This window comes from Aquarana catesbeiana, linkage group LG01, assembly GCF_042186555.1.
Source record: "Aquarana catesbeiana isolate 2022-GZ linkage group LG01, ASM4218655v1, whole genome shotgun sequence".
NCBI classification, from domain to species: Eukaryota; Metazoa; Chordata; class Amphibia; order Anura; family Ranidae; genus Aquarana; species Aquarana catesbeiana.
Window position 1 is genome coordinate 373,097,392 of NC_133324.1, and position 15,940 is coordinate 373,113,331.

At 40.6% G+C, this 15,940-nt stretch overlaps 1 protein-coding gene across 1 annotated transcript in view; it reads left to right on the forward strand.

The window, feature by feature from the left end:
- The window catches only part of AGTPBP1 (ATP/GTP binding carboxypeptidase 1), a 320,556-nt gene that overhangs the window by 84,131 nt on the left and 220,485 nt on the right, over nt 1–15,940 (forward strand). The window contains exon 3 of the mRNA XM_073633531.1: nt 13,002–13,129. Coding sequence (XP_073489632.1) covers nt 13,002–13,129 — 128 coding nt within the window. The remainder of the gene's footprint in view (nt 1–13,001; nt 13,130–15,940) is intronic.

Sequence of the window (15,940 nt, forward strand, 5' to 3'; positions counted from 1 at the left end):
GCTAGCCAATCAGGAGAGAGAGGGGGCGGGGCTGGGGCAGGGCTCCATGTCTGAATGGACACAGGGAGCTGTGACTCGGCTTAGGTGCCCCCATAGCAAACTACTTGCTGTGGGGGCACTGAACAGGAGGGAGGGGCCAGAAACACATAAAAGGGACCCGAGAAGAGGAGGATCCAGGCTGCTCTGTGCAAATCCACTGCAAGAGAGCAGGTTGGTATAACATGTTTGTTATTTTTATAGGAAAAAAAAAACGACAAGTGTAAAGTGTAAAGTGTCGTTTTTTTATGCATTAAGGTAAAAAAAACTTTTGTGCTGCAGTATCCCCCCGCCTCCCCCTTATTTTTACCTGAGCCCAAAGCAATACAGCATTGTGCACGAGAGCAGCAGCTCTCGACACTGTCTCCCTCCTCATTGGGCAGATTGATAGCCGTGGGAGCCATTGGCTCCTGCTGCCGTCCATCTAATGCTGTGACGAGGAAGCAAGGGGTGAGGCCGAGTCACCCAGGCTCTGTCAATGGACCCAGACAGGGCACCACATAGAAAGCAGTTTTTCATGGGGGCATTTGCCAAAAAGGAGAGGCCTGGAGCGCCGGCGGGGAACTCCAGAAGAGGAGGATCAGGGCTGCTCTGTGTAAAACCATTGCACAGAGCAGGTAAGTATAGACATGTTTGTTATTTTAGAAAAAAAAGAAAAAGGTTTAATGCTACTTTAAAGCTGTAATGCATAGTTCAGTCCCCCAGGTGATAAGAAAAACAGGGCTGTTCCAGCAATATGATTTTGGCTTTACAAATAAATTAATACAGCTATTTATTAGGTGAGCCCCATTCTGTAGAGTTACACGGAACTTGAACTTTTTCCAAGGTTTTTTCTATTTACCTGAATTTTAGTTTTAATGTAGCATTAATGTATATTTAGCTGCTAAATTTTTAATGTGGATAGAAAATCACCCTAAATGAGCTAAAAATGGCAAAAAAGGCCACGGGTCTAAACATCCCATACTCACATCAGCGGTTCTGGCCTCCCTCCAGCTCCGCTGCAGTGTGGTAAAAGCTTTGATCTCAGCAGTGCCTGCCGTGGAGTCTTTCCATTTCCTCTTTGGAGGACCCTTGGATGGGACAAATGGGACAGCTCCATCCCCTACAACTGGGACACCCCTTGGTACTACTTGGACACTTTCAAGTTTATTAAGGAGCTGGGGCTACATGGAGTGAAGCCCGACTTGTGGAAGCCAAAAACTATCCACAAGTTGATTAGAGCTTCGGACATTGTTGAGACTGTTCCAGGCCTCCCTTCGGCCACTTGTAAAGTGGTCTGGAGGAATGTTTCTTCAAAGATACTCACCAACAGGCACAATGATCTGGCATGGATGGCAATCCAAGGACATTCATGCATGCCAGAAACCTGTGCAGATACAGGCACTGCCCCTTTTGCATCATCCAGGAGGAAACTGCTCTGCATGTTTTCTGGGAGTGCCCCTTTGCACAGGACTTGTTGAGGGCCTTGGAACCTGAACTCAAAGACTTTGTACCACAGACTGCTATCACACACTTTGGTGTGTGGAACGGACTCTTCTGTGGAACTCATTCACAGGAGGACATTGACGGTGCCTGGCGGGTGCTGTGTTGCTTTAAGGACGCTTTGTGGTGCGCCAGAAAGCGCCTCATCCACCAGCGGGAGAGGATGTCCATCGAGGACTGTCACAGACTGGTCCACAGTCTGCTCAGAGACTACCACTTGATGGACTTCAAGGAGGAAGAGGAGGTCTGAAGATTTCCCCTCCCCCCCTCTCCCCCGTGTATCCTTTGGCAGTTCAAATAAAGCTTCGGGCCTGTGAACTCTTTTCTCCCTCCCCTACCCCACCTTCTCCACCCCCCCACCCCCCCAACACACCCGTTGCCCATTTGAATGTTATTAGACTATATGACCTGACTTTTGTGACATGTTTTTGAAGTAATGCTTTCAGGGTAATGCGGCGTCATGCATGATGTGATGTTTCGGGGTATTATTACTCTGCATTAGGCATCATACCGCAGGATGAATGTAATTTATTTGTATGCTTGGCAATGTATTGTTATGTAGTGTATTTATGCGCTGCGTCGCAGTACAGATTGAAATGTACCCTGTTTAAGTACTTGTTTTTTTGTATATTTTCTTGCAAAATAAAGTATACATTTTCAATAAAAAAAAAAAGCTACGATCTGTGTGCAGAAGTCGCCACTGACTGATTTCTCAGGAAGAAGTGGCAGCAAGTTGGTAATGCCGCCACACACTATTTCCAACTCTCTTGCCACAAACAAGCACCAGACGTTTCAACAGGACTGGAGACGATGGAGCCCAGAACTTTGTTATCAGGTTAAAAAATGGTCACTTCCAGCGCTCAGTCCTCCACTGTTGAATAGGATTGTGAAACTATTTCAAATGCTGGGCGGATGCAGCCTTCCATAGATAGGGGAATCCAAAGTGGAACTACAAAAACAAGGAGAAAGGAAGGCGCAAGCACCTAGTGCATTACAGCAAGAAAATTTATTTGAGCAAATAACATGGATAAACATTGGATACTTACAAAAGTGCAAGTGGTGAAAACACATAGAACACAAGATACCATATAGTGTAAGATATATATGCTCCAATTGTATCCCGCTATATAGCCAAGCTGAAACGTTTCAGGGGGCACACCCCCTTCTTCAGAGCTGAGCTTTGTTATCAGGTAAGTTTAATTAGAGGTCATATTTGAAAAGTTAGGCTAGAAAAGAAACGGGAATGTGCCAAATAAATTATTAAATGGGGTTTGGTCTGCTTTAATGCACCCAGGGAATACGATAATATCCATACTTTTTAACCTAGACAGACTTACAACATGTTCTTGTATTGCTTTCCTTTTCAGCAATGGGTCACGTTTTCAAAAATATTCCCCCATCAATCTGAAACTTCAGAATCTTACTGTAATTGACACAGCGGTGTAAGGTTAAATTCCAACACCAATGATTCTTAAACTCTTTGATCTGAAGACGATTCTGACTGGGACGTGAGCTGAGAAAAATATTACCAAAATGTCAGGAAAGCCAAACAGTAAACATACAGTATTTGTTTCCATAAGTGTTGTTCTAATTTCTCATGTGTAAGGCAGAAAAGTAAATAGCTAACGATAAACAATAATTATATTTAAAAATGGAGAATAGATTCCTGAGCTTTCCAATGTAAATGCCATGCATACTGTATATAAAAAAAAACAAAACTCTGGCAGATAAAAAAAGATATAAATGAATACAGCTCTGCTGTTCATCATGCATCAGGAATGCAATTGCCGCTGATGCACATATTTTCACACTTGGATAAACTAGGCTAAACGGCCAAGTGGTGACCCATCATAAACATATCCGAACCCTAAATTGGATTCCAACCCATAGTTTAACCACTTGACCTCCAGAAGATTTACCCTTCTTCATGACCAGGCCATTTTTCACGATACCGCACTCTGTTACTTTAACCGATTTAATTGCACGGACGTGCGACGCTGTACCCGAATAAAATCAATGTCCTTTTTTCCCACAAATAGAGGTTTGTTTTGGTGGCGGTTTTTATTTTTTGCGCTATCAACAAAAAAGAGCGACAATTTAGAAAAAAAAAAAAACAATATTTTTTACTTTTTGCTATAATACATATCCAATAAAAAAATGTAAAAAAAAGAATTTCATCAGTTTAGGCCAATATGTATTCTACGTATTTTTTGGGGAAAAAAATCCCAATAAGTGTATATTGATTGGTTTGCGCAAAAGTTATAGCGTCTACAAAATAGGGGAAAGATTTGGGAACATTTTTTTTTTTTTAATTGTTTTTACTAGTAATGGCGAGGATCAGCAATTTTAGTGGCTCTGCAACATTTCAGCAGACAAATCTGACCCTAAGTGACACTTTTTGGTGACCAGTGTCACCAATACAGCGGTCAGTGCTATAAAAATACATTGATCACTTTATAAATGGCACTGGCAGGGAAGGGATTAACTACAGGGGTGATCAAAGGGTTAAGTGTTCCCTAGGGAGGTGCTGCAGTATATGTGCTGTGGGCGGTCTTAAAGTGGTTACCGGACAATTGCATGGTCATGCAATGCTGTACCCAAATAAAATGAATGTAAGTTTTTCCCACAAATGGAGCTTTTTTTATGGTATTTGATCACCTTTTGGTTTTTATTATTTCTCACTATAAACAAAAAAGACCGACAATCTTGGTGGGCAAAAAGGGCGTACAGGTACGTCCCCTTTAAGATGTGGCTTTGTGGGCGTGCGCTCGCCCGCCGCGTGCTTCGTGACCGCGGGTCCCGTGGACCCTATGTCCACCGGGTGCCCGCGATCATGTCACAGAGCGGAAGAATGGGGAGATGCTTTTGTAAACCAGGCATTTCCCCGTTCTGCCTAGTGACAGGACAGAGATCACTGCTCCCTGTCATCGGGAGCAGTGATCGCTGTCATGTGTATAGTAGCCCACCCCCCCCAGTTAGAATCACTCCCTAGGACACACTTAACCCCTTGATCGCTCCCTAGTGGTTAACCCCTTCTCTGCCAGTGTCATTTACACAGCAATCAGTGCATTTTTATAGCACTGAATGCTGTATAAATGACAATGGTCCCAAAATAGTATCAAAAGTGTCCGATGTGTCCGCCATAATGTCGCAGTCCTGATAAAAATCGCAGATCGCCGCCATTACTAATAAAAAAAAAATAATAATAAAAATGTCATAAAACTATCCCCTATTTTGTAGACGCTATAACTTTTGCGCAAACCAATTATTAACCCCTTCCTGCCGAGTGTACGCAGATGTGCGTACTTGGCTTTCGGGGGTTATACCGGGATGATGCCTGCAGCTGCAGGCATCATCACGGTACAGTTTTTTAGAGACAGTGATCGGCTTTCCTGGTATAACAACTGATGCGGCTAAAAGCCGCTCGGCTGTTATACCGGAGGAGCGGGGGGGACGTCCATGACGTTCCATCGGGAGGCCCGATGACCAATCCGCTGCTTCCAGCGGCTAGGGACAGACTGGAACGAAGCCATGAGCAGCTTCGTTCCAGCCTCCTAATAGTAAACACGGAAGCAACGTCATGACGTCACTTCCTGTTTACTCGTCTGCCAATGGCGCCAGTTTTAAAAAAAATATACAGTATTCACAATCGCCGAAAATGGCAATCTGAATACTTTGAAGTGCAAAGACCCCCCCGATCCCTCCATAAAGAGTACCTGTCACCACCTATTACTGTCACAAGGGATGTTTACATTCCTTGCATCAGCAATAAAAGTGATTAGAAAACATTTTTCTTTTAAAACACAATTTATTAATATAAAAATAAATAAAATAAATAAGAAAAAAAAATGTTTAAAGCGCTCCCATCCCCGCGAGCTCGCACAGCAAAGAAAACGCATACGGAAGTCGCGCCCGCATATGTAAACTGTGTTGAAATCACACATGTGAGGTATCACCGCGATCTTCAGAGCGAGAGCAATAATTCTAGCACTAGACCTCCTCTGTAACCCTAACCTGGTAACCGTAAAAAAATTTTAAAGCGTCGCCTATGGAGATTTTTAGGTAGTTTGTCGCCATTCCACGAGTGCGTGCAAAAGCATGACATGTTTGGTATCTATTTACTCAGCGTAATATCATCTTTCACATTATACAAAAAAATTGGGGTAACTTTACTGTTTGTTTTTTTTTAAATTCATGAAAATGTCCCTTTTCCCAAAAAGTTGTGTTTAAAACACTGCTGCACAAATACCGTGTGATATAAAATATTGCAACAATCGCCGTTTTATTCTCTAGATTCTCTGCTAAAAAATATATATAATGTTTGAGGGGCTCTAAGTAATTTTCTAGCAAAAAATACAGATTTTAACTTGTAAACACTAAATTTCAAAAATGGGCTTAGACACGAAAGGGTTGTACAGTTATTGCGATGTTTTTTTTTTTTCTTTTACCAAAAATATATAGAAGAATATATATTGGCCTAAACTGAGGAAAAAAAAATGTTTTTTTATATATTTTTGGGGGATATTTATTATAGCAAAAAGTAAAAAATATTGTGTTTTTCTTTCAAAATTGTTGCTCTTTTTTTGTTTATAGCGCAAAAAATAAAAACCACAGAGGTGATCAAATACCACCAAAAGAAAGCTCTGTTTGTGGGGAAAAAAGGACGTCAATTTTGTTTGGGTGCAACTTCGCACGACTGCGCGATTGTCAGTTAAATCGACGCAGTGCCGAATCGCAAAAAGTGCTCTGGTCAAAAAGGGGGTAAATCCTTCCGGGGCTGAAGTGGTTAAAGAACACTGGCCTGCACCAACTAACTACGGCCTGGTTCACACCTATGTATTTTTTAGCTCGTTTTTAGTTTTGCAGAAACACACTATAGTCCATTTAACATGGTTTCCTATGTATGTAGTTCACATCTGTGCATTTTATGGAAAGGGCCAGGGACTTTTTTTCAGTTTTTTGGTTCCATAGACTTCAATGGATGAAAAGCATGTATTGAAAAACGCAAAATGCACCTGCAATATGCAAACTGCAACCTGCATAGGTGTGAGTCAGGCCTAAGGCTGGATTCACACCTATGCATTTTTAGTGCTTTTTGCATTTTGCAGATTTGTACTACAGAACATGTTCCATAGGAAACCATGCTAAATGGACTGTAGTGCAAATCTGCAAAATGCAAAAAGCACTAAAAATGCATAGGTGTGAATCCAGCCTAAGGCTCCATTCACACTAGCGCGTTTTTTGATGCATTTTGCATTTTGCAGAAATGCACGGGAATTTTTTAACATGGGTTCCTATGGAACATGTTCACATCAATGCCTTTTTGTTTCTCTGCATTTTTGGAAAGGGTCGGGGACTTTTTTTCATGCAAAAAGCAGCGTTTTGCATGTAATGGATTTCAATGGACAAGCATCAAAAACGCAAGTGCACCGTTTTTGCAGCGTTTTTGCAGCGTTTTTGATGCGTTTTTTTTTTAGACTGTAAAAAAAAAACAAAAAACCGCAAAACGCAAATCGCGGCAAAAACGCAGCAAAAACGCTGCTCAAAAACGTGGCAAGCATGAAAAAAAAACCTCCAAAAACGCTCAAAAGCAACATGCATAGGTGTGAATCGAGCCTTAGGCCAGATTCACACCTATACATTTTTAGTGCTTTTTGCAGATTTGCACTACAGTCCATTTACCATGGTTTCCTATGGAACACGTTCTGTAGTACAAATCTGCAAAATGCAAAAAGCACTAAAAATGCCTAGGTGTGAATCTGGCCTTAGGGGTGATCTTTATAGCGCACATTTCTGGATTCTGAAGCTCAGCATTTTATGGTCAATGAGTTCCATTGAAATGACCTTGACTGTGATTAAAAGCCAGAACGGAACTTCGTTTTTCTTAGGAATCTGAATATTGCGTCGCGTTTTGCAAGAAGCTTTAATGGAACTGTTTTGGCTAGAATGTACCACGCATTCCTACAGTCGTATCTCCCAAATCCCATGATACCGTGCTAAATATTGTCGTGTCACCTAGTATTAGCTCCTGGCTGGCACCTTTAATATATTAAGCATTAACACAAGGACAGCTAGACCAGTGAGCCCATATAGCTGATGCAGCAGCTCCAAAGACCTGGAACAGGTGATGATTGCTGAGAATAACATAGTCTGCTAATGTGCTCTGCTGCAAATCTCTGGGAACTTTTCTTTGGCAGCCTTTTCCACCACCAAGGACATATTTGATCCTAATCCAGAACATGTAATTATCAGAGATACAAACCCCTGCCAATGTACTTTCTTTTGCACACATGCTCGATTTGTTGCTTCAGAATTAAACATCGTGGAATTCTGAGCACAGATTCTATTTTTGTAACCTTGGCACAGTAAGTATAACAGAACATACAGCTTATTGAGATCTACATGTCAAAACCTAATACTGGTGACCTATAAAGGTCCATGCACACTGAAGCTCATAAACGGCCGTTTTTGGGAGTTTGAACGTTTTTTTTTTAACAGCCCATAAACTCCCCTATCCTATGTGTCCATGTGTGTTGGATGTTTATCAGGGTTGTTTTCTGAACAGCATAAAATCGCGTTCAGGAGTCATTTTTCTGACCACAAAAAATGCCAAATGCTCATAAACTCTGATATACGTTGATAAACGCTCAAACGTGGCTCATCAGCGTTTAACGTTTTTGATCCATTGAAAAAAAAAAACACTAAAAAAGCTAATGAGGAAAAACGCTAATAAACGCTATTGCAAAAAAGTTATAAAAACGTTGAAAGACTCACTGCAAAGCTACTGCCGTTTTTATAACTTTATTTTAACGTCCAGTGTGCATGGAGCCTAGGGTTGATTTACTAAAGGCACATCCACTTTGCACTACAAGTGCACTTGGAAGTGCAGTCGCTGTAGATCTGAGGGGAAGATCTGAAATGAGGGGAAGCTCTGCTGATTTTATCATCCAATCATGTGCAATAAGGATGAGCTCCAGCGTGTTCGCACAGCCCACGTGCAGAGCCCGCCAGGAAGTCGGCACTGCGCTAATCACAGGCAGTGAGACATTTCCCTATCTCTGCAGCCGCACATCGGGATAATGGGGTTGATTTACTAAAGGCAAATTGACTGTGCACTTTGTGAAGTGCAGTTGCACTCTGCAATAGCAGGTGCTTCAGAGCTTAGTAAATGAGCAAAAGCTCTGCTGACTTCCATCATCCAATCATGTGCAAGCAAAAATGCTGTTTTTTTTTTATTTTCCTTGCATGTGATTGGGAATTCTTTGCAAAATGAAGCCTTACCTCATTTACTAAGCTCTGGAGCAATTGCACTTGCAGAGTGCAACTGCACTTTGCAAAGTGTACAGTCTAGTTGCCTTTAGTAAATCAACCCCAATGTCTCTTTGCCTGTGATTAGCGCGGCGCAGTGCCGACTTCCTGGCGGACTCTGCACGTGGGCTGTGCGAACACGCCGGAGCTCATCCTTAATGTACAAGCTAAAATGCTGTTTTTTATTTTCCTTGCATGTCCTCCTCAGATCTACAGCGACTTCACTTCCAAGTGCACTTGTAGTGTAAAGTGGATTTACGTTTAGTAAATAACCCCCTATGAGATGATATTTGCATGCTAGGGATCAGTTAAGTGTATCCATTGATAGATCTTATTTTATTCTTATACACTCACTGTATGAAGTGCATCTTATATACTTTCTGCACAATTATTATTGTTGTCATTATTATTTATTGATTTGAATACACCAATAAACGTGCCGTGGTTAATTTTTTGCCAACAAGTTGTTTTGTTTTATTATTTAAATAAGTATTGGTCTTTGTGGTATTTGGGGAGGGTAGGGGCGGCCCGCATTCCCAAGTGTCTTCTAAAAACTGTCAGTAGGTTTGGGAGTTGATTTTTAGTCCATCTTCTATCCGAAAAGGTCCAACTAACTCCTCTTTAATAATACCAGCCCATACCAGTACCCCTCCTCCACCTTGCTGGCATCTGAGTGGAAGTGGAGCTCTGTGCCCGTTTTTGATCCATACACCTGGTCCATCAAGAGTGACTCTCATCTCATCAGTCCATAAAACTTTGAAAAAAATCTGTCTTCAGATATTTCTTGGCCCAGTCTTGACATTTCAACTTATGTGTCTTGTTCAGTGGTGGTCAGGTTTCAGCCTTCTTTACCTTGGCCATGTCACTGAGCACTGAACACCTGGTACTTCTGGGCACTCCAGGTAGGTTGCAGTTCTGGAATATGACAGCACTGGAGGATAGTAGGTTCCTGGTAGCGTCACATTTGATTCTTCTCAAATCTTTGGCATGATTTGCGTCTTCTTTTTTTCTCTACACATTTCTTGCGACCCTGTTGACTATTTGCAACAAAACGCTTGACAGTTCTGTGATCACGCCCCAATATCTTAGCAATTTCAAGAGTGCTGCATCCCTCCGACTGTGTGTGCCAGTTCACACTTGTGCGATGTCAGACATCGCATGCGATTCGCACCGCTCTGCTGTGTAGATGGGAATTCAGCCATACAGATTGTACAAGAATTGTACTCTGTACAAATCAATGTCCGGCACTGCCACTGCTTACCTGTACTAAAACTGCTCATTTCTATAGCGTTTCTGACCACATACAATCTGGTTGCAGCTAATCAGCCAGTTTGTATGTGGCAATGGCACGAAGTGCAGCTGCATTCAGCATACAGCTGCCCCTGAATACAGCAGATTATCATTCCCCCTGCCTCCATCGCCTGTGTGAATGTAACCTTACATAGAGCTGGGTGATTTTCTCAAAAAAAAAAAATCTGCGATTTAAAAAAAAAAAAAAAACTCGATTCCCTATTCAAATCAAGTTTGTTTTTTTTTTGATGGACTAAGCTTTGCGGACTAGGCCGAAAGCCATGTCCTCGCCTAAAAACTCCTGCCCGCAGCTCCTCAGGACTGGCGTGGTGTCAGCGCCGGTCCTGATGAAAAAAAAAAATGTAGAAAATCGATTTGCTGAAAATTTGAATCGATTTGACCTCTCAGCTTGATTCAAGATTCAAATAGATTTTTTCCCCAGCCCTAACCTTACAATACAATATGAATACAATTAAACTAACAACAAAGAATATACTTTCAATGGCACCCAAATCACGGCGCGATTTTGACGCAATTGTCGCAGTGAAATTGCGCAAACAAAATTGCGGGATGCCTGTCACCCAAAAGAAGAACTTCAATCTGGTTTACGCGATTTTACCGTGATTCGTCCGGCGACAATCTCCGCAAAGTCTGCCGCGATTTGGGTGCCTTTGAAAGTAATGGGGATCGCAAGCGCTTCCCACGTTTTGCACCGATTCAGAATCATGGGCAGAATCACGGAGGTTCCACCCATGATCCGTAACATCATGGTGTCAATGGAGCCTTGTTAGAGCCTTAAGAGTCTTAATGGAGCCTTTTTGAGTTTTGCTTAAAGTTTTGGTAGCGACTTCCATTCACTGTACTTGACACCATATTTTTTCCAATATTATGGGAATACAAAATGAAGCAGGGTATACACAGACCAAAAATTGGCCAGTTCACCAGGAACTGGCTGAATTTTAGCCCATGTGTACTGCTGTCTGTTCACCAGAAGCCAACTGGTAAAATAAAACATTTTTTTTTTTTTAAATGAGTGTATATACCCTTCTTAAACGATAACTCCACTTTTGTGGAGAAAACAATGAATATAGCATATACAATTGCTGCACAAGTCATAATGTAATTGAACGTTATAAAAAAAATTAGCTTTCCGTTTCTATCTGCAGCTCCGTACCTTTCTGTAAAATGCAATATGGCTACCTGGAGGTGTTCTGTGCACAATTGGTGTATACAGAAAGCCTCCCAGGAAATATAATTTTCTGCTTGTGTGATTGGCTCCCAGATTTTCCCAGAAGTCTATACTAAGATACAATTCTGATTTTGGGCATCCCCTACAACAAAAAGTGTCATCTTTGGTGACATACTCCCAAAGGGAAATCACATCCAAAGCAATACAGACCCTGCCACTTTCTTCAGAACCTTGCAGGTGCAGCAGCTGATTAATCGTTATAAAAGCACAACATGTCCGAGGGTATACAGATTATGGGTCAGAGTCTACACTCTTCTTCGCAACTTGTTTCATACCAATTTAAAGAGAGATCCTCTTTAAATTCTGTGTAAGCCAAGTGCAGAACTGCTTTGTCTGGAGCCCCAGCTGGCGTTGCATCTCTTTACTGCAACTAAACTAACTATAGCAAGGGCATGGAAGACACCAGTACTCAGTTTTGAGGTGGTTAAAAATCATATGATCGATATTATGGTAAATTAAAAGCTGATGGTTATACTTTCAGACACCCTTCGGGTTTGGCAGCCTTGAGTTACCTACATCCAACCTTCTAAATTTGATTCTACGCTTCTCTCGTTTTGATATATTTCAGCCCCCCACCCCGTGGACTCCACTTCCTTCTTACTGCTCTTTCCTTTCCTATTCCTAGTCTATTACACTCATATGCCTGGGTGGGATGGTTACGTGGTATACTTCTAGCATTACTATATGGTATGTTCTTGATAATACACGTATTAACTATATGGTTTGCTAGCTAGCTGCACTGCAAACGCTGTAAGGACGTTCCTGCCTATCTTTGGTGCAGCGTGTTTCAGAATACTGAAGTTCCGGACAGTAACATCGATCTTCCAAGTCTTACGTATGACCATTCTTGGAATCTCCAGGATTTGTGCATATCTACTTACTTTGTTCTGTTTTCTTTCTTTGTATTTGTATTTGTTTATTCGCGTTGTAACCATCAATGTGATGAGCTGTTATGTTGGAATGATTATTATTAAAACCCTTTGTAAAAGATATTTATAAAAGCACTCCCATTAGAGGACTAGTTCACACCACAAAAATGTCCTCCAGATCTGCTCTGGATGCGTTTTGACGCGTTTTTGATGCGTTTCTGGGTGCATTCCCATTTTTTTTCAGTTTTTTTTTAGTTTTTTTTTCTCTCACTGTACTGGGGTCCAGTGCATTTCTGATGCGTGTAGGTGCGTTCCGGTGTGTTTTTGATGTGTTTTGCCATGTTTCGGTACAGTTCTGTGCAGGGAAAAATGCAGCAAGTTCTATTTTTATTTTTTTTCTTGAACCAGAATGCACCGGAACTGCAAGCACTGGTGTGAACCATGCCATTGAAAACCATGTAGCCTACTTTCTGTGCATTTTGGAGACAGAAAGAAAAAGCACTGGAACTCATGTGGTGTGAACTGGCCCTTACTTTCCACATAAACACAAACACACAGGGACTTTTTCAGTATAACAAAAAGTAGGACTCTGCAAAAAAGTTTGTTAAAACCCTTGCAATGTACATAGATCACCCAGAGGAGAGTATTTTTTTTTTCTCTGCAAAAGTGGAGTTAATCATAAAGTATATATCTGTATTTTTTTTTTTAAATAGACCCCTAGTTGCACTCCTGATATTTTTATTTGATTGTCTGTTGTTGTTTTATAGCCTTTCAAACAACTCCCGGATTGTGAGTCTCCTGTCACAGCTGGAGAGGATCAACTCGGAATCAGCCTTGGATCCTGATAACACCAGATTTGTCACAGCAAAAATCCTCCACTTGGCACAAACTCAAGGTACAGAACTTGCTATTATTACAGCTATGCCTTAGGAATAATCAGTTTTTGTAAACAAAAGGTAAAGAACAGCACGTGTTTACTATTTTTCCAGCGCATCACAAGTTTTATGCTTCAGTTTACTTGGTTACCAGTTTAGAGTTACACAGGAGGTCTGGCTCTAAAATTGTTCTTGCTATGACATTCGTGGCGATACCGCACATGTGTTGTGCGATCGCCATTTACATATATGCGTGAAGGACCTACGTGTGCGTTCACATTTCTGCGTGAGCATGTGGGAAAGGGAGCGCTTTTAACCTTTGTTTTTTTTTTTGTTTTTAATTTTATTATTTTTTAATTTAAAATGTTGTTATTATTTTTCTAAATCAACTTATTGCTATTACAAGGGACGAACAACATCCCTTGTAATAGCATGGACCGTGATAGGTCCCTCCTTATGGAAAGATCTGGGGTTTATTTTTTTACCATAGGCTGTTTACCTTGTTGTAATAAAAAGATGTATTATGTCAAATATATACTCCCAACTGATGCCCACTGTTTGTAGATGCACTAAAGTGAATAAATAAGAGGAAGCCACGCTGTGTTAATTGTCCCATGAATCTCCAAAAAAACGATCATTTTTAAACAATAAATCCCTGTTATACAATAGTAATAGTACAAGTGTATTTCACCAATGTGCCACCTATTAAGTACTTAATGTGACCTCTCACACGCATAAATATACTCGGTGATTAAAAAAACAGCGGAGGAGATTTGAAGCCTATGTTATGGCCTAATAGTTTTAGTTCTGGTGAGTGAGATTTTTTTGTACGGTGGAGGAAAAAAACGCACAGAATTTGTGGTGTTGCAGCATGCAAAGCACGATATTGAGGAGACAATTATAGTGGTGGTATGGACATTAACAAGAAAATTATGAACTAATGGATGGATATGTGAAGTGATCTAGATTTTTATAACTTTTTGACTTTCACACGTTGGATAGATTTATAAGTGACAATTGTCTCGAAAAAGTATAAATGTTTTTTACAGTAATGCACTGCACGGTCCCTTGAGATTGTGCAAGATAGCAAATTTTTTTCAGCACTGAGTATATTTATGTGTGTGAGAGGTCATATTTATTATGTGGCACATGGGTGAAATACACTTGTACTATTACTATTGTTTAACAGGCATTTATTATTTAAAAATGATAATTTTTGGGGGGATTTGTGGGACAATTAACACAGTGTGGCTTCCTTTTATTTGTTTACCTTGTTGCACGGTATGCTTAATTTTGTCTCCCTGTACTCTTAGGCCTGATTCACATCTATGCATTTTTAGTGCTTTTTGCATTTGGCAGATTTGCACTACAGAACGTGTTCCACAGGAAACCATGTTAAATGGACTGTAGTGCAGATCTGCAAAATGCAAAAATCACTAAAAATGCATAGGTGTGAATCAGGCCTTAGGCTCGGTTCACACTGCTGCGCTGTGAATTTGTTCCGTTTTTTGTCCTGTGGGAGGTGCGAATTTACTGCAAATTTACCGTGATTTTACAGCAAATTTCAGGAATTGGACATAGCTGCGATTGATATTATAGCCAATGGAATCATAATGTAAAAAAAAAAAAAAAAAAAAAAAGCGTTAACTTCCTGTGTACTTCCTGGTTTTTGTGGAGAGTAGTGTGGTGGAATTCGCACATATGTGAACCATCAATGTGATTCAAGAACGATTTACATTGATGTCTATGGAGACTAAATTCGCAATGCAACGCAGTAAACTCGCACAAGACACTTTTTTTTTATCGCATCACATTCGTAGAGGAATCGCAACGCATGTATGTGAACGACCGTCATTGAAAACAATGACTTTAGGGATGACATGCGAATTTAAAGTGCTTTTGACGCATCGCATTTGTTATGAACTCGCATCAGTGTGAACCGGGCCTCACAGTGTTAATTATTGCACTTTCTGTATTTATTTTCAAAAATGAAAACCTAAAACTCTCTGTAAAAGAACTGCACTATGCATCCTTTATAATGATGGGAAATGGCAGAGTCTGAGTACTTATCAAGGCTTATCTGAGCCCTATGGAGGAAATGGGAATTTGTCCATAACAACTAGTTGGATTCTTTTATTTTGTAGGTTATCTCATAAAAAACAAAACAAAAAAAATATAAATAAAAAAATAACAGCCTTTTTCTCCTATGCTTAAAAACAAAAAATCCAAATGTGCAAAGTGTACAAGGTACACAATGCAATGTAATTAGTGTCATAACATGCTGTAAACATCACATGTAGTGGAAAAATCATGATAGCTAAAAATAATTTAACTTGGGATGGACAGAGGGCTATGTGCCATTCTCAGTAGGTGTGGCTTGGCATTTGTCGGCACTTGTCAGAGTGTCAGGGGTTGTGTTAGTGAGCAGTACTGTAAGCTGCACCTTGCTGGGTTAATACCTATGAGCAGATTTCAGTGTGATATCCATATGCCACTTATTGTGGAAGGTAAGTGTCATGCAAAGCATTTGCTCCAGGTACTGACATGATTGTTCAGATCTTAACACTGAAGATCTGCCACCAGTTTGATCACTTTACTATAGATTTTGTAATACTGTATATTTCTATAACTTCTTGTGCGTAGTATTAAAATTTGCTTCTAAAATAGAGAAAATAACATATGGGGGGTTATTTACAAAAGGCAAATCCACTTTGCACTACAAGTGCAAAGTGCACTTGAAATTGCACTGAATGTGCACTTGGAAGTGCAGTCGCTGTAAATCTGAGGGGAAGATCTGAAATGAGGGGAAGCTCTGCTGATTTTATCATCCA